At 48.9% G+C, this 19109-nt stretch overlaps 1 protein-coding gene across 1 annotated transcript; it reads left to right on the top strand.

The window, feature by feature from the left end:
* The first annotated feature begins 6302 nt into the window (after positions 1–6302).
* KRT84 (keratin 84) lies at positions 6303–13464 on the top strand. Its single transcript, XM_026501807.2, has 9 exons — positions 6303–6839; positions 8052–8260; positions 8863–8923; positions 9440–9535; positions 10443–10607; positions 10771–10896; positions 11014–11234; positions 11702–11733; positions 13121–13464. Exons 1-9 carry the CDS (start codon positions 6303–6305, stop codon positions 13462–13464), a joined length of 1791 nt encoding a protein of 596 aa, XP_026357592.1.
* Positions 13465–19109: the final 5645 nt, after the last annotated feature.

The following is a 19109-nucleotide window of genomic DNA, read 5'->3' as shown; positions in this document are numbered from 1 at the left end:
AAAGGGGGTCAGAGAGAGAGGTTCACGGAGAAGGTGGTGAGGATAGAGTCTGGGAGGAAATCTACAGCAGTATATTCAAAAGGAGCCATTTATTCACTTTTTCATTCATTCAATATATATTTATCAAGCACCTGCTTTGGGTCAGGCCACCCAGGGGCTGTTGACAAGGATGAACGGTCGAGGTGGAGTTACTCCGCAGACAGAAGAGACACAGGACCTAGGGCCCACAGCAGAGACTGTAAAATGGTGCAACCACTTTGGAAGACATTCTGCCGCTTCCTCAAAACATTCAACAGAGAGCGGCCATAGGACCCGGTTGCAACCGTGAGCCAGAGGGTCCTGTGCCCGTGCCGGTGAGAGTCTGGAGTCCAGGACCACACAGCCACACAGAGGGAAGGAGGGGGCAGAAGAGCAAGGCCTCCCAGCCTCAGTTCCCACCTACAGCCCTGTCACTCTGGACATGGCCCTCGAGCCAGCTAAGCTCCTGGTTGATGAATATGCAAAGTTCTGGGAACCACCAGGACGCTAGGCCCTGGAGTCCGCAGAAACAGAGATTTCAATAGACCGCCCACCTCCAGCCTACAGATGGCTACCGCAGGCCCAGGGAACAGGCCCCGGATTAAAGGAGAAGGGGGAGGGGAGATTCCCCACCCGCCCTGTGAGGAGGCCTCAGGCAGGACGACCATCCCTTTAGGACTTTCTATTCAGAGTGCACAGGCCCAGGAGAGAGGAGGCTGTCTGAACAGCCCACTAGGCAAAACTCGCCCCCAGTAGTGGGGGGACCCAAGCTCAGTCCTGGACGGTGAGCTCGGAGGCCTGGGCGAGCCCCCTCTAGAACATCCACCAGGAGATCTCCTTCATTGCCGAGCAGCGATGCCCCATTCTCCCTTCCTCCCCACCTGGAGCTGGCTCAAGGCAGATGGGACAAAAGTGCCTCCCAGTGGTGACCGGCGGCACATTCCATTCACCCAGGCAAACCTCCCCTGAGCTCCTGCCTGGGCCTGCCCAGGGCAGGGAGCTAGGATCCAGAGAGGGTCGGCCTCGGAACCCTGCCCTCAGGAAGGAAGTCAGAGCTTCATTGTATTCCACTGGGCCTCAGGAATCCAACTCCTGGGCCCCTCCAGGGCACCCCAGTGAGGGCAGGAGGGAGCAGCCCCAAGGGGCCTGGGGACAATGGAGCACCTCGTCTCTCTGTCTCCCCAGAATATCTCCCATTTCCTTGTTGCTCTTCTCACCTGGGGCCTCTCTTTCCAGGAGGCCCTTCCTGGCCCCACTGCCCCTCCCTCAGGGGCCCTCTGCCTCTTCCCCCGGAGGCCCTTGTCTTGCCAGGACGCCTTGCTCATCCCAGTCCCCTTGGTGGCCCCAGCTGTACCCACCACTGCTACTCTCTAGCCAGGGCTTGGCCTGGGGACAATGGCTTCCAAAGCGGCGCTATGACCGGAGGAGGGGGCACAGGATCACCATGTCCAATGGCAGGGAGACAGCTGGGCCGCAGCCAGGCCGGCATCTAAACGTAACGCCAGGCCCCCATCAGCGCCAGCAAGGGTGTGGCAGCAACCTGACCATGTACCTTCGAGGAGCTTCGTTGTCACTCTGGACAGGTGACAGCCGCAGGGGCCAGGGGAGGAATCTGGGTCCCACCTGAAAACAGCCATCCTGCCTGGAAGAGAGGGGATCCCCAAACAAGAGGGGGCACTTTATCTGTCCCGGGGGAGGGGGGTATTAGCTTCCATCTAAGAGCCCTCAATCTGAGAGGGCAGACGGGTGGAGGGCCTAGGTCGGGGTGGGCTCAGCCTCTCCCCACCGTCCCCCTCTTTCTGCTGGGGGACTCCTGAGCTTCTCTTCCCACAGCGGCAGGTCCCAGCATGCGCACCTCCCCGTCAGTGTCTCTTTCCAGCACAAACTTGTCTTCAGGCAAAACGGAAACGCTCTGAAGAAGGCGGCTTTTAGCAAAGCCTCGGCACCTGGGATTTCCCTGTCTCCCCTCACACACACACACACACACACACACACACACACACACACACAGCCCTGGCACGCCCAGGGTTCCCAGACCCTGCTTAGCCAACCAGGACGGCGCCTCTCCCCACCGTCCCCCGTCAGCACTTCTGCCTCCCCACAGGGCACAGACAGCATCTCGGGGAGCCCGGCCCCCAGATGTCCGATTCCAGCCAGCCTGACCCACAGCAGGAAGAAGAAACTGTCCGGGCAGCAAAAGCCCAGCATTTCCAGGGCAACCCCTCCCCGCTCCCTCCGTGCCACCCGCGGAAAAATGGCTGAGGCTTGTGTTATGCATCGTCTGGCGAAATGATGCCTCAGAACTAGAAACTGCTGATGGGGACAGTTCATCCCAGAACGGGAGTTATGCTTGACTGGTCACAACTGCCCCGCCTGGGAAGCAGGGACTCGGGACAGCCCCAGAGCGGTTGGTGGGTGATGAAAGCACCGCTGTGGTGTGGGAGGAGGCGGGTGCTGAGCAGGAACTGGGGTGCCCGCCTAGAAGGGAAGGGAGGCTTGTGCCAAAGAGAGGGGAGGGGCAGAGAGAGGGAGGGAGGGAGGAGAGCGAGGGGGGGAAATGGATGGCCGTGGCCACACCAGCCGCCACAGCATCACCCCAGACACTCTCACACTTATCCCTATGGTACTGTGAAGGAGAAGGCAGTGTCAGTCCCATCTTACAGGTGAGGAAACTGAGGCTTAGACAGGTTAAGGGACGTCCGCAGGTCACCGGTACCCCACGTAGGAGGCATGCTTGCTGCCTCCCACTGTTCAGAATGGCCGGTGCACCGTGATAATAAAAAGTCAACTGACTTTCAGTCTGTCGTATTATCGTTTTTAAGTTCTGTACCGACAAGCACCCAGAGCAGAGCCCTGTCCTGCCCTGCCCCTGGTGCCCCACCATCCAAGGTCATCCGCTGGCAGGTGGCAAACTGGGACTGAACCCAGTTCCATCTGACTCCAAGGGCAATGTCAAGTCTCTGTTGTCGGCCTGGCACCCTCGTTGGTGTTCTGGACGTCGCTCCTTCCCTTTTCACCTCCCCAAGGGTCCGCCAGTCGCCTTCCCAACCTCCTGGATCCCCTTGCCTGGCCCTTTCCTCCAAGCAGCCAGACTCACAGTGCAAGAGGCCGGGCCTGGAGGGCAAACTGTGCTGGCTCCCCAGTGCGCACTTGACTTTCTGCACCAGCAGCACCCTCGGGGCCACGGCTATCCGTTGCGGAGCCTGGAGTCTCCTCTTCATGATGTAGCTCCAAAACCAAATGTTCGAATGCCTCTTCTTTTTACTTCCTGCTCCTTTCACCCCCTTTTTCCTCCTGCTCTGAATCTTAGAGGTGTATTCATGCATGCTACAGAACAAGATAGCATTCCCTCCACATGCCCCGCTCTACCAAGCACTAAGGGCACAGAGAACAAAACACACCAAGTGTCTGCATCCTGGGGCTTACATCCCAGCCAGGGAACACAGAAGCTAAGCAAGCAAATCCATGCAGGAGAGGACCTCTGATGGTGACAACTACTAGGGGAGGAGGAGGGATACGGAGGATATGGGGGAGGGAGATGTAAATAGGGGGTGACCTATGAGCAAAGACCTAGAAGAGTTGAGGGAGCCAGCCATGTAGCTATTTGAGGAAAAGGAGTTTCCGGCAGAGAAAAGAGCAGGTAGGTAAGTGTCTGAGGCAGGAGTTTTCCTGCTTGCTCGACAGACAACCAGGAGGTCAGGGTGGCTACAGCCTGTTAGGATGGATAGAGGGAAAGAGGTCAGTGGACATGGGAGAGCAGACTGTGGAGGGTCCTGTATGTCATTTACTCTGAGTGGGATGGGAAACCGTAAGCACCTAGAAATGATGGGCTCCAGCATGTTGTTAAAGGATCACTCTGTGCTGTTAAGAAAAGACTGAGGGACAAAGGGAGACTAGCTGGAGGACACATCGATGGACCCTGTGGGAAGTGATGGGCTTGGGCAACATGGCAGCAGTGGGGTGGTAAGAGGGAGTAGGAGCCCACATACATTCTGAAGGGACGATTTGCCAATGCATTGAACGTGGGATATGAAAAAACAGAGGAACCAAGGATGACTCCCAGATTTTTGGCCTGAGCTACTGTAGGGATAGTGAACCTTGCAAGAGGAACCTTTTTTAGCAGGAACAATTGGGAAAACAGTTTCGGATACATTAAGGTTGAGATGCCTCTTTGATACCCAAATAAAGATGTTGATTAAAATATACATGTGGAGAACGGAAGGGATGTTCACCAGACCAATATGCCTTGGCAGTCATCAGTGTGGATAAACGGTATTTAAAGACGTGTGACTGTATGATGTCACCAAGGGAATGAGTGTAGATAAAGATGTGAACAGGTACAAAGACTGGGTCCAAGGATGCTGCAGTGTGTAGAGGTTGGGGATACGAGGAGAAACTGGCTAAGAAAACAGAAAAGAAGCTGCCAGTAATATGGCGAGAAAATCAGAACAGCATGGCATCTGGAAACTAAAAGAAGAAAGCATTTCAAGGAAAGGGGAATGATTGACTATGTCAGATAGTGCTGAGACGCTAAGTGAGGGCTGAGGACAGACCACAGCAGTTAGCAGCACGGACATCACCGGCAATCTTCACAAGAAGGATTCTCTCATTATTACTTTCCTGCTTCTCTCTTTAGTCATACACCGGATAGCTGGCTCTATGGAAAATAGTGGTGAACTAGGAACAGAGGGAAACATCCTCAATTTGATAAAGAACATCAACAAAGAACATACAACTAACATCCTACTTTTGGTGAGAAACTTGAAGCTTTCGCACTAAAATTAAAAATAAGGCCAAGAAGTCCCCTCTCACCACTGCTTTTCAACACCATCCTGGAAGTCCTAGCTAATGCAGTAAGACGAAAGGAAATAAACGCTGTAGAGATTGGAAAGGAAGAAAAGAGTAAATACCCAAGCTGGATAGCTCAGGTCAAAAGCACACACGCCTTCCAAGTAGAATCCCAAGCACCCCAAAGGATCCCAAGCATCCAGTCAAGTACAAGTTCCACCAAGCACAGGACAGGTAGGATGAACCATGTCACACACTAGAATAGAAAAGGCAAACACCTGTCTCTGGGTCCTGAAATATCTACAATATTGGTAACAATGATAATATCCAGTTGCTAAGAACTTCTCCATCCGGATGCTTATTATTTTGTCTCCCATCCAAGTACTAACCAGGCCCAACCCTGCTTAGCTTCCAAGATAGATGCTTTCAGGGTGGTATGGCCATAGGCCAGATGCACATTACTTTGTGTCTCTCTATCCTAACCAAAGGTTCATCAGTAACACAAGAAACCTTCACACAAGCCTATAGATCAACTCTAATGTGTGTTTTGGGGATTCAAAATCATGTGATTAACTTTGCACACAGGTACATGATCAAAGCATTGGCATGCTTTGGCCTCAAATTATGCCACGGAAATATTGACCGGCGGAAGTCCTTAAGATAAATCTTCCCCCAACGTAGAGACTGTCTTTTTATCTCTGTACCCTCAGCACCAAGCACACTGCCTGGGACAGAGTAGGCAGCTGATAATTGTTGAATGAAGTAATGAATTCATGAATTAATCTCTTCTGAGTGTCTCAAATCAGACGTGTGTCTATACTAACCCAAATGAGCTTTACTGAAGATTCAACTCTTACGTAAACAGCCAAACCAGAAGACAGATAAGACAGTGCAAAAGGCTTTTGAACTGTTTAATCCATCTAGAGATGCAATAAACTGTATTCTCGCCATATCACTTCTTACTCAGAGCTGTGCAGACCCTGTCTCTTCCGCATCCCCCCCCCAACACCCTCATCTATTTCAGGGGTTATATCTGTATGGATGCACCTCTTTTGAGCCTTTTGCTGGAGGTGTTGCCGTCCTAACTTCCTGGTGGTTCGCCACACTTGCAGTGAAAAAGTCTGTTGGATTTATGACCAAAGCAAATTTATGTCCCCATAATGGCAATTGTGGTGGACTTGTGGGGAAAAATAGGACCATAATGTTTATGTGTTTATGTGTTTTTAATGTTTATAGGTTTGATGTTATAGTCCTGATCCTGAGGAGAATAGGTGTGTCTGAGATTAGCTCATTATTAACAAGGTTACAGGCATGAAGAGTTTCTGCTAACTACCCAAGCTCATAAATGCATCCAAATGGATTTTTTGCATTTTTATGGGGCCAATCCTCAGATCCCCAGACACATAAAAGGGGGAAAGGGATCCACTAGCCTCAGAAGGACTCCCAGCTCCAGCTCGCCCCACTCTGCAATCCCGCTCTTCACCCAGGAAGCCATCATGTCTTGCCGCTCCTACCGAGTCAGCTCTGCGTGCCGCATGGGCAACTTCAGCTCTTGCTCCGCAGTGAACCCCCAGAACCTGAACCGCTTCCGGGCCAGCTCTGTCTCCTGCAGGAGTGGGCCCAGCTTCCGGGGCCTTGGCAACTTTGGTAGTCGGAGCGTCATGGCTTTTGGATCGTGCTCACCCCGGATAGCAGCTGGAGGCCCTCGTCCCATCCGCTGTGGAGTTGGCTTTGGTGCTGGCAGTGGGATGGCCTTTGGCTTTGGTGATGGTAGCGGTGCTGGTCTGGGCTTTGGGCCCAGCAGTTGTGTGGGTCTGGGATTTGGAGCTGGCAGTGGCCTTGGCTATGGCTTTGGCTACAGAGTTGGAGGAGTTGGAGTCCCAGCAGCCCCATCTATCACAGCAGTGACTGTTAACCAGAGCTTGCTGACCCCCCTCAACCTGGAGATTGATCCCAATGCCCAGAGGGTGAAGAAGGATGAAAAGGAGCAAATCAAGACCCTCAACAACAAGTTTGCCTCCTTCATTGACAAGGTACCTATGACAGCTCAATTTCTGGGTCTGGGATGGTGAGAGCTAAAATGCAGTGGGGTGTCCTCTCCCTTAAGAAGAAATAGCCCAGGCCTGAGGCATCAGCCTTGATCCACATCCTTCAGGGTCAGTATGATTTCTGGGTCACTCTGCTGCAAAACAAGGACAAACCTGAAGAAATGCTGCATGGTGAGATAGACTAAGACAGTGGTTGTGTCTTCTGGAGGGAAGAGGAGCATCCAGCCAAATCTGAGGGCACCTGGACGAACTAAGACCTACCACCTAGTCACTTAGAAATACCTACCAAACAGGCTAGAAACATTAGGAATTTGGCCAGATGTTAGCCACATCTTTAAAGAGTTTTATCCTTTGAGATCTTCATGCTCTTTTTGAGATTGTTGTAATTTCTGAGGCTGGGTAACCACATCTGTTCAGGCTCAGGAAAGTAGAGAATGGAACTGAGTAATTTTTGCACAGAAGAAAGAATGCAAACTCCTCACATGGGGTACCCAGATTCAGCTGAGTTGCCTATATTGAGGGAAATAGTAGGAAACCACCACGGGAAGTCGTGATCTTCAGATTGGTGAGAGAAACTGATGTGGAACTGACATCCCACAAACCATGTCTCCGTGGAGTGGGAATCCTCTATATCTGGGAATGGAAACTCACCTCTGTGAGCTTCAGTTTCCTTATCTCTGAAATGAGGGGGTGAAGCCAATGATCCAAGTTCTCCTTCAGCTGTACAATTCTCAGCTGATGGAGTATCTGGGATAGTGGATATGACTTATGACCTGAGAATTCGCACCTCCTAATGTCTTATCCCACCCCAATATATTTTATTCTGATCCTCATTCCCTGTGAGGGATGGCCAATCAGTTTTTAAATATAGGCAAATCCCAGCTCAGGTAGAATCAAATTTTCCAACTTCGCAGTGGACTGGCTTACACCTTTCCTGCAGGGTAGAGGGGAAATGGTACTGAAGCGTTTTGGTTCAAAAGCTTCTGTTTGCTGCTGAGCCTGGCTGAGCATGAGAAGGGGGTCACAGACCTTTTCCTCCAGCTTCTACTGAGTTAGAGGAGGAATGAAAGTCAACAGACAAGGGGACAATGTCAACATGGAGCTGAGAGTCATCTCTGGCCACCTGAAGAACTGGTCGACATGTAGGTGACTGTATCAAGCTCTTCAGGTGCCATTTCTTTGCCCCTGTGGATTTAGGTGCGGTTCCTGGAACAGCAGAATAAGCTCCTAGAGACCAAGTGGACCTTCCTCCAAGAGCAGAAATGTGCCAGGAGCAACCTGGAGCCCCTCTTTGAGAATTATATCACCAACCTGCGGAGGCAGCTGGACATAGCAAACAGTGACCGGGCCCGGTTTGAGGCTGAGAGGAATCACATGCAGGATGTCCTTGAGGGTTTCAAGAAGAAGTAAGTGGCATCTGGACTGCATAGACTGAGAACAGGCAGGGTTGGTTCCCAAATCAGCTGCCAAGCTCAGATAACAGCAGCTGGAGGGATCAGGGTTGAATGCTGGTTTCAATACTCAGCCTAGAGATAGGAGTAGGGGCATGATATGTAAGGGACCCTCTGTGGGTCCTGAGTAAAAAGAAGTCTTGAATTGGACATGGTTTGTCCCTAGTCTTGTCTGTGGAGATGGACAGAGGACTCCAGAAAAAGGAGCCCTCTGGTTTTGAGAATAATGCTGAGGTTCAGCAATGAGTTGGGTCCTACTTTCTCTATGTTCAAGTGCAATGACTCCAAGTCTTTTCTAGCAGAGAAGCATAGCAATGGTCCACATTTTCAGATCCCAAGTCTAATTTGAGAAAGTAAAAGGGATTTGGAAAAACTGAGGGCCACAGGCTCGTAAAAGATACAAAAGATGAGACAAAGTGGATGAGAATATGTAGGTGGCAACGGGGACCCATGTTCCTGGATGTAGCACAGATGTCTTAAGAGGCTCACTGGGGAGTTAGGAGTAATTCCATCTCAGTTCAGAATGAGAACTCACCTTCTCAATCCTTATCATCCAGGTACGAAGAGGAGGTGGGATTCCGGGCCAATGCTGAGAATGAGTTTGTCGCTCTGAAGAAGGTAAGGGAGAGCAACAGGTCCAAGCAAGCTTCTCCTCCAGACAAGAAAATGTTCCCGAGACAAAACCCAACCCCCCACCCCCCAGCTGAAAATGTCCAGGCAGCCCCATGGAGTCTGGGGCCACTCAGAGTAGAACCTCTAAGGCCATAACAGGTTCCCTTTGGAGTTCTGCTTTGGCCTCAGATTATTTAGGATTGGGTCTTCATGAGAGCAGAGGTCTGAAGAGATGACCTTTTATCAGTCTTAGATTTAAAAAAAAAGAGTCTTAGATTATCCATATTCTCCTTGCCTATAAATATACATTCAAAAATGTCCAGCAGCCCCCAGGAGAATTTTCATGTTGTGGTAGGGAGAAGAACAATAGTCAATAACTGCATTCCAAGCACTCTCCCACTTGTTCCAAAGCCTGGCCTGGCCCTGTGGGGATTGGCTTGATCTTCCCATCCATCTCCAGACCCTGCCAAGTTTAAAGAGTCCACAAGTAATGACCGTTTTCCCCTTCTCTCTTTTATGCAGGATGTGGATACAGTTTTCTTAAATAAGTCTGATCTAGAAACCAATGTGGATACCCTAACTCAGGAAATTGACTTTCTGAAAACCCTATACATGGCGGTAAGCTTTCATCCCCTCTGAGCCAAACAAGGAGATCAGTCCTTGGCCTGAACTCCGGGGGGGCTTCATCGGGACTGACATAATTTCTAACATTTAGTATCGTACGTCTTCTTCTCATTCCAATCTACTATCCTCTATATGTCGATGTATCTAAAAGTGAAGAAAGGAAGGTAAGCAAGCAGGCTTCTCAGCAGGTCCATGAATAAACTCCTCGGATCTATGATCCAGCTCCTCGTTGGCCAATCCAAAGACTGGGGTCTAAGAGTGGCACTTCCTCTCTACCAATCAGAAGACTATAGAAAACTGACTTGCTAGTACATGTAAGAAAAACTGTGTCTGACCTAATTAGCTAAATGAATTAGTTATCTTTTGCTTTGTAAGTGGTCTATTTGGTCTGGTACAGAGCCAGCCGGAGCTAATGTCTGGCTCTGAGTGGAAAAGCATCAGAAAGCTCCCTCTGGAGCCTTACAGGCCAGTTCCAAGCCCCTGGTTTTATTAAGGACTTGAGATATAGAAATTCCTAGACCACCATATTCTAGAATATTGTCAACTCTCCATGATCCATGACCAGCACAGCCACTTTGTGGATAACCCAGAGAAAAGTTTCAACCCTAACATGGCTCTCACTCCCCTCTGCCAAGTGCTTAGTCCCCACATATTCACCTAAGCAAATAAGAAGTTAAAGGGGTGTCTTCAAGTATATAACAAGGGCTTAAATTCAAAATGAAGTGGTTCTTGGTTTATGTCTTTTTCTTTGTCCTCGGTTTGGATGGTCAACTCCATCACTTTGCTCTGAACAAATGAACAATGTTCTCTGCTTCTGAAGCCACTTCTGGGGCCCTTGTGGCACAGTCCTGGCCACTGATGGGACTCTGAGCCCAATTGTCTTGCTGATGCTCCAACACAGGAAATCCAGTTGCTGCAGTCACACATCTCAGAGACATCGGTCATCGTGAAGATGGACAACAGCCGGGACCTGAACATTGATGGAATCATTGACGAAATCAAGGCCCAGTATGAAGAGGTCGCCAGGCGTAGTCGGGCTGATGCTGAGGCCTGGTACCAGACCAAGGTGGGAAGGGGAGTGGGAGGCTGAGGAAGGGGTGTAGGCAGCCCTAGAGTAAGACTCAGGTACAATGGAGTGGACCCAGTGGAGGTCAAAGGCTCCCAACTCAGTTGGGGCTGTGGTCTTCACTCAAACTTTGGACTGTCATAACATCCCCCTCATCCCACAGTATGAGGAGATGCGGGTGACAGCTGGCCAACACTGTGACAACCTGCGCAACACACGGGATGAGATCAATGAGCTGACCCGCCTGATCCAGAGACTGAAGGCAGAGATCGAGCATGCCAAGGCTCAGGTAGGCAAGGGAGAGGAGAGAAAGCCACAGAGGGAGGAGAGGGGGCTGTGTTTCTAGCCCCAACCAGGGATCCCCAAGTCCCAGCCAAAGCCCACCTACATGCCGCCCTTCCTGCAGCGAGCCAAGCTGGAGGGCGCAGTGGCTGAGGCAGAGCAGCGGGGCGAGGCGGCCCTCAAAGATGCCAAATGCAAGCTGGCGGATCTGGAGGCCGCCCTGCAGCAGGCCAAGCAGGACATGGCCCGGCAGCTGCGCGAGTACCAGGAGCTGATGAACATCAAGCTGGCCCTGGACATCGAGATCGCCACCTACAGGCGCCTGCTGGAGGGCGAGGAGATCCGGTGAGAGCTCTCATTGCAGGGGAAGGAGTGAAGTCAGACTTAGCATCTAGACCGACTAAATGGGGGAGGGGACCAGGTGAAGAATTGCCAGCTTGAGCAATCTCTAGAGGTAGCAGTATCTTCTCTGCAAGCATTACTCAGGTTGCCCTTGCCAGGAAATTAGAAGATGGTTCTAGATTTTTGCCTCCAAAATTTGAGTTTGTAGCCAGGCTGCACCAGTCATGGGATGTTTTGCATGATAGGTTATCTGTTTAAAAATAATAATAAAACCACATTTCCTCAAATATTTTGACTCAGTAGTTTTGGGGCAGAGTCTAAGAACATGTGTTTTTTCAAAGCTCCCAGGATGCTTGTAAGCTAGGGGTAAGAACCACCAGTCCACTCTGCCAAGAAAGCCCTTCTGATAGCAAGCAGCTTCTCAGGGAACAACACTGCTTGTGAACTCACTTATTTCTTTCTCTCCCCAGGATCTGCGAAGGTGTTGGACCAGTAAACATATGTAAGAAACTTAAGTTTTTTCCTATTCCCATTTCTCTCCTGGGGCTCTGCAAATTCCTTTTAAACTCAGGCTCACATTGGGATCAAGAGCCCATGCTGGGCTGGCCATGACAGTCAGCGGCACAAGGACCATCTAACCCCGGGACTGGGAGCATCCCTTAACTGATGTCTGAGATCTCCCCAGAGCCTGCCTTCCCCAGAGAAAGCAATCACAAAGGTTTGCAGGGCCGAATAGGTGGGAGAGGGTTCCAGAAGAGAGTCAGCCTTTTTCCTTTGAGTGGCCTTATCCTTCAGGGACAAAGGACCTCTGTCAAGGAGTCACCCCCACACCCATGGCAGGGGATGGGACAAGGATGAGCAGAAGTTTCCCTGCTTCTTCTGCCAGACAAAATATTGTTGCACCCAAGGCATGAGGGGGATTATGCTGGGCACTGCGGGGGGCGGGGGAGTAGGCACAAAGAAGGCAAGACTAGCCCCTGCTATCTAGAATTATAATCTTCTTGAAATGAGTCCTATCCATTGTCAACCCAACCCTCAAAGCCCTGAGGAGAAGACTAAGCATTAGCACCCCCTTTATGCTCACTCAGAGAAAATATGTGGTTTACCAGAAGTCCCAAAGCCAGTCAGTGACACAATTCAAACCCAGATTTCTGATCCAAAAGTACAAATCTACACAGATGTATGGTGGAGCCGAGTGCCACACTGGGCGGGTCAGGCAGTCAGAGCTACTCGTCCTCAATGACCTGCCCTCAGAGAGGCGGACGCAGCAGGGGGTAGCTTTCTGCAAGAGGTCAAGCTTGAGTGGAGGTCACAGATGATAGACAGGATTCTGGTAAAAGGAGAAGGAAGGGGGGGGCCTCCACAGACAGGGCTGGTCTAAGCAAGCTTTAGTGGGATTGGCATCCTGGGGTATGGAGGTATGCCCAGTGGGTACCAGAGGGCTACAGAGCAGAGACATCGGTGGGTCGGGAGAGAACTTTTGGAGGGACAATGTGGGGACCCCCCGAGGAGCATGATATAATGTGAGGAGAGAGAAGCCCCAAGGCTTTATAGGAGATACTGTTCCAGTTCCCTGGGTAATCCAGCTCACCGCCCAGCCTAACTTCAGCTATATATAAACAACAGTCATATATGACTATACGCGATCTGGGGAATTGGCTGAATTCTTCTATTTTCATCTGAATGTTTAACTTTAGTGGAGCCACGTCCTTTGAGTCACCCAGACAAGAGAAGGGAAAAGTGGGTGTTGTCTGTGTAGGCAATAGGGACCACTTGCCCTGCTGCCACCAGTCTGTCCGCTCCTCTCCTGCTGCCAGCGGGAAGCATGGAGGGTGGGACCCCAGGTGTGGGCAGCCTGCCTAGCTGACAGTTTCCTCTCCTTCCCGCAGCCGTGAGCAGCTCCCGGGGCGGTATAGTGTGTGGGCCTGAGTCCCTGGTCCCCAGCTCTACCCTCTCCCGCTGTGGAGTCACTTTCTCGGGCAGCAGTGGCATCCGGTCCGGCGGCACCTGTGTCTCCAGCCTGAGTGGGACGCGGGTCATCAAGGCCAGCGGAGACCTGCTGAGCACAGGCTCCCGGGGGGGCTCGGTGCTCATGGGAGAGGCCTGTGCCCCCAGCGTCCCCTGCCCACTCCCCACCGAGGGGGGCTTCAGCAGCTGCAGCGGAGGCCGAAGCAGCCGCAGCTCCAGCGTCCGCTTTGTGTCCACCACCACCTCTCATCGGACCAAGTACTGAGAGGCCAACGCCAGCCAGCCACTGCCCAGGGAAGAGCCATCTCAATGCCACCGGCTTCTGTCCCAGAGGCGTCTGGACTCTGGGCCAGAGGGGGATCCAGCTACCGCACTTGTCAGGAAGGCAACACCTCTCCCCAGGGATTGATCTGCCTGGCCCCTGTTCTTGGGGTGGGGGGGATTTTTTCACCACCTAGACGCTCTGTCTGCAGCCCCAGTAGACTGGCTTCTCCCTGACTCCACATTTCCACTCTTTGGATCACTCTTCACCATTCAGTTGAACTGCCTGCAGAAATTCACATTCCATACAGTTAACACAAACCAGTGCCCCGGGGGGAAAAGCAACAGTCCAAAGCCAGAAAGAATGTGCTTGGGCACCACCACCACCCAGGGCTTTGGATTAATTTGGACAATGGAGAGTTGCCTGTCCACACTGCAGGCATCTTTAGCCCACTGCCTTTTGCTTCCTTCTTCCTTTTCCTGGCAGGAGAAGGTTCTTTCCTTCTCTTCCTCACCCGTAAGGATCCACGGTCCCTGGTGGCCCAAGGGATCCCTGAGTCCCCTGAGATGGTTCTTCTCTGAGTGGCAAATGTCCTTGCAGCTTCTCTTCCTGCACTATTGGTTAAATGTGCATGTGGGTGCACAAGGCAGGGGTGGGGGCCGCAGATGGAGCTTGAGCTCTGCTCTGCTGCATGGACCCTGCCCCTGTGTGGTGTGAAGGAGGCCCGACCCTGTCTGCTGCAGGAGGGTTTCTGACTGCAAGCTCCAGGGAGGTCTGGGGTGGGGCGGGGTGCCTGTTTGTACTGTTCTCTGCATTGTTGGGTTTTCAATAAACTTGCCAAGCTAACATCACTAGGACTCTGGCTTCTCCTTCTGGATCACACTGCCAATGGGAGAGATTGCCTCCTAGACTCCACCACCCCCACCCAGGGACCTGCCAAGGGCAGAGGCTACTGTCCTGGGCACAGGGGAGGCACAGCAAGTTCCATCGGTGAGGCACCACAGTGACTTCTCTGGAATCCAGGGAGCAGTGCTGTGCCCTGTCCAGAGTGGGACCTCAGTCATGGCTTCTTCTTGGGACCCTAGAGGTAGGGACTGTCCCTTATGTCTGTCATTCTACACTCTTTAGAGTTCTCTGGACTTCTTACTAGCCAATTTTTCATGACTCCAACCCCAATATTATCTATATTAAACTTCTCCTGTTCATTTGCTGTGTTCTATTATCCCCTGACTGGACCCTAACTGACACATGCCACTTGGACAGCATTGCTTCCAACCTCTAGGGCTAGACAGCAAGCCAGTACCGGGACTCCTCAGGCTCCAGTCATTAGTTTCTTCTTTTCTCTCTCTGTCCCTCCCCATAGGTGATCTCACCCAATCAGTGTTATGGCTTTAAATACCATCCATATGTCGATGGCTCCTGAGTTTGTATCTCCAGCCCAGACCTGCCATTAACTACAGGCTGGTATATACAGACACAAATCATGGACATCTCCATTTGTGTAGCTAATGGGCATCTCAAACTAAACATGTCCGGAAACAAGCTCTTCACTTTCCTTCTTCCCCCTCCATGCTGTTCCTTCCATGTTAAGGGCATCTTCATTAAGTTGCTTAAGCCAAAAAACACTTTAGAATCATCTTTAAACCCTCTCTCTATCTCACAGCCCCATATTTAATCCATCAGCAATCTTGTCAACTTTACCTTCAAATAATATCTAGAATCCAACCACGTCTCACCACCTCTATGACTACCACTGAGGTCCAAAGCACAGCCACTCTGACCTGGATTACTGCAGCAGTCTCCTATCCTATCTGGACCCTCTGCTTCTCCTCTCACGCTCCCTCAGCATGTTTTCAAAAAACAGTCAGCGTGATCCTGTTAAAACTAAGTTGACTCCCAGCTGCATCCATGATGGAGTAAGACTATCATAGCCCATCTCTCCCACTGATGACCACCACAAACTCTGGATAAAATCCAGCACAACTACTAGGGGGCTCTAAAAAGTAAATAAAAGCTGGTAGATCATGGTGGGAAGACAAAGCTTGAAGAAGCAACCCTGTATTTCTTTTCCCTCTGCTCATGGCTGGCCCCCATGGTAAGGCTGTGAGCCAGCAACATGATCCACGAGAACTCTAATAGACATCCCAGCTTTCTAAGCAGAGGAAGCAGGAAAGGGGGCCCCTGAGGGCTGGAAAAGATGGAGGGGGAATGCTCATGTTTTTCTCTTTTCTCTCATGGCTTTGCGCTGAGAGCAGATCCCAGTCACGAAGCTGTGCCGCAGCCATGATATGGCAGCAGAAATTCCAAGACAAACCTGATCTTTCTGGCAGGAGGAGCCAGGAAAAAAACCCCCACTCCGCCATGGGGGAAGGGGTGAGAGAGAAAAACTGGAAGAGATGATTCCTGTGTAAATCCACACACGTACAAGTCCTGGGGCTCTCCCTTGAGTTACACGTGCATGAGAGACCCAAATAGCATGCCAAAGCTTCGAGAACTGAAGTCACGTTTAGGTCACTGCCCACATTTCAGACAAACCCTAGTGGCATAGACACAAATCAGCAAGCAAAGAAAGGCTTGAAAATCGAAATTGAATGAAGTTTCCCACAGATGAAGAATTTTCAGTCTGAACCTAATTAGGCAGACTCCCTATTAAACAAACAAAACAAAACAAAAAATTCTTCAGAGAGTTTTAGCAGGACCAAGAGTCTACACATCATATTTAAAATGTCCAAGACATAATCTAAAGTTATTTTGACATCAAGGAACCAGGAAAATGTGACCAATTTTCCAGAGTCATGAAAATCAACAGATGCCAATCCCAAGATGATACAGATGTTGGAATTATCACACAAAGATTATGTGTTTCATAAGATAAAGGTAAGCACATTTGAAGTGAGTTAAAAGGGAGGAATTCTCAGCAGAAAATAGAAACTATAAAAACAGAACCAAATGGAAATTTTAGAACTAAAAAATACTACATTTAAAATTTAAAAGTCATTGGTGGGCTCCACAGCAAAAAGGAAAGGACAAAAGGAAGTCAATAACTTGAAGATAGAGCAATAGAAATTATCCAATCTAAAGAATAAAAAGAATACTGAAAAAGCTAGAGAAAAAGGCTATATGATGTATAGTGAGAGGAAAAAATGACACATTATGTATATGTATACCGCAAATTTCTCATCAGAAACTATAAAAGGCTGGGGCACCTGGGTGGCTCAGTCAGTTAAACAACTGCTTTCAGCTCAGGTTATGATCCCAGGGTCCTGGGATGGAGTCCCACATCAGGCTCCCTGCTCAGTGGGGAATCTGCTTCTCTCTCTCTCCCTCTGCCCCCCACCCACTCATGCTCATGCACTCTCTCTCTCTCTCTCTCTCTCTCTCAGATAAATAAAATCTTAAAATAAAATAAAAAAAACAAACTATAAAGGCTGAAGAAAGTGAACAACCTCTTTTAAGTACGGGGGTGGGGGGGGAGGGAAGGATTGTCAACCCAGAATTCTATAGGCAGCAAAAGAATCCTTAAGAAGGGGTGGGGGTGGGGGGACCAGAAAGACATTCTCAGATGAAAGAAGACTAAGGGAATTTGCCATCTGCAGACCTACTTTAGAAAGAAGGCAGAAGTTCTTCAGGATGAAAGGAAATGATACCAGAGAAAAATATAGAACTTCAGGAATAAAGGAAGAGCAACAGAAATGGTAAATACCGAATAAATATAAGACTATTTTCCTTCTCTTATGTTCTTTAAAATGAATATCTGACTCTTAAAAACAAAAATTATAACATCGTCTGGCAGGGTTTCAATGTACATAGATGCATAACTATGACAACTATAACATTTTACAGGAAGTGACGAAACACTTGATTATGTACACTCTAGTCTCTAGAATAGCCACTAACAAATAATACGAGGGATATACTCAAAATCTAATAAATAACCTAAAAGGAATATTTTTTAATATTCAAATAATCTGAAAAAGACAGGAAAGGGGTACCAGAGAAACCAAAATCAGAAGGAACAAAAACAAAACAAATACTAAAATGGTAGCTCTAAATATTAATAATCACACATAATGTAAATGGTCCAAATTACATGGCAGAGATTGTCAGATTGGAGTCAAAAAGACTCAAATATATGTCGTCTACAAAATATCCACTTTAAATATAAAGATATGGATAGGTCAAATTAAAATGATAGAAAGAGGTATGTCATAAAAACTATAATCAAAAGAAAGTTGGAATGATTGTATTAATATTAGACAAATTAGATTTAAGGACAAGGAATACTGCCAGCGTAAAGAGATACTGTATTGTTAAAAAAGTCAATGCAACCAGAAGACATACAATTCTAAATGTGTATTCACCTAACAACAGAGCTTCAAAGCACTTGAAGCACAAAGTGACAGAATTGAAAGGCAACACGGGCAAACCCACGATCATACTTGATGTAACACTTCTCTCTCAGTAATCAACGGACCAAGCTGATAGAAAATCAATAGGATACAGAAGTTCTAAACACCACTATCAATCAAACTGACAGTTGACATTTATAGAATATTCCACCCAAACAGAAAAATACATTGTCTTCTCAAGTGACAACAGGGAACATTCACCAAAATAGGCCATTTCTGGGCCAGAAAACAAATCTTAACAAGTTTTAAAAACTCAGCCCCATACAAAGCATGTTCTCTGACCATAATAGTATTAAATTATAAATCAGTATCAGAACGATATCTGGAGAACATCCCCAAATACTTGAAAACCAAGCAACATACTTCTAAATAACCAACAGATCAAAGAGGAAGTCACAAAGGGAGTTAGAAAATATTTTAATTGAGTGAAAACAAAAACACAGCTTATCAAAAATTTAGGATACAGCTAACGCAGCTATCACATTGGATACTTAAGTTAGAATAGAAGGAAGGTCTCAAATCAATTATTTAAGTTTCCCTCTTAAGAAACCAGGGAGAGAGGGGCCCCTGGGTGTCTCAGTTAATCAATTAAGGGTCTGACTCTTGATTTTGGCTCAGTCATGATCTCAGGGCTGTGAGACTGAGCCCCAAGTCAGGCTCCACGCTGGACATGGAGCCTGCCTGGGATCCTGTCTCTCTCCCTCTGCTCCTCCCCCCCACCTCTCTCTCTCTAAAAAAAAGAAAGAGGAAAGAAACTAGGAAAAGAATAGTAAAGTAAACACAAAGTAAGGAGAAGAAAGGAGATAAGAAAAGAGCAGAAAACAATGACATTGAAAAGCAGAAAGACAAAGTAACACAACTGAAAACCGGTTCTTTCAGAAAGCTGATTAAAATGGGCAAACCTCTAGCCGATCTGAGGAGGGCACGGGGGACAAGAAGGCAAACATTAGCACTAGCAAGGGCAAAAGAGGGACATCTCTACAGACACTGCCGATGTTAAAAGGATAATAAAGGACTATTACAAACAGCTTTATGCCAAGAAATCTGGGAACTTAGAGGAAATGGATTAATTCCTTGAAAAACACAAATTATCAAAGCTCATTCAAGAAAAAATAACCCAAACACAGAGCCGGCTTCATGGGCATGTGTGATATTGTGATTTATAATCAGAAATAGGTATTTGGTTTTCCTCCCCTGCCTGGCACAGGGCTCCTAAAACCTTTGGAATTTCCTAAGTGG

This window comes from Ursus arctos, unplaced genomic scaffold (genome assembly GCF_023065955.2).
Source record: "Ursus arctos isolate Adak ecotype North America unplaced genomic scaffold, UrsArc2.0 scaffold_26, whole genome shotgun sequence".
Classification (NCBI taxonomy): Eukaryota; Metazoa; Chordata; class Mammalia; order Carnivora; family Ursidae; genus Ursus; species Ursus arctos.
This window is presented reverse-complemented; position numbering and strand designations above follow the sequence as displayed.

Coding starts and splice junctions, on each gene's coding strand:
- KRT84 (XM_026501807.2), top strand. CDS start 6,303: ATGTCTTGCCGCTCCTACCGAGTCAGCTCTGCGTGCCGCATGGGCAAC. Junction 10,608..10,770: donor AGGCCTGGTACCAGACCAAG/GTGGGAAGGGGA, acceptor CTCATCCCACAG/TATGAGGAGATGCGGGTGAC. Junction 11,235..11,701: donor CTGGAGGGCGAGGAGATCCG/GTGAGAGCTCTC, acceptor TTCTCTCCCCAG/GATCTGCGAAGGTGTTGGAC.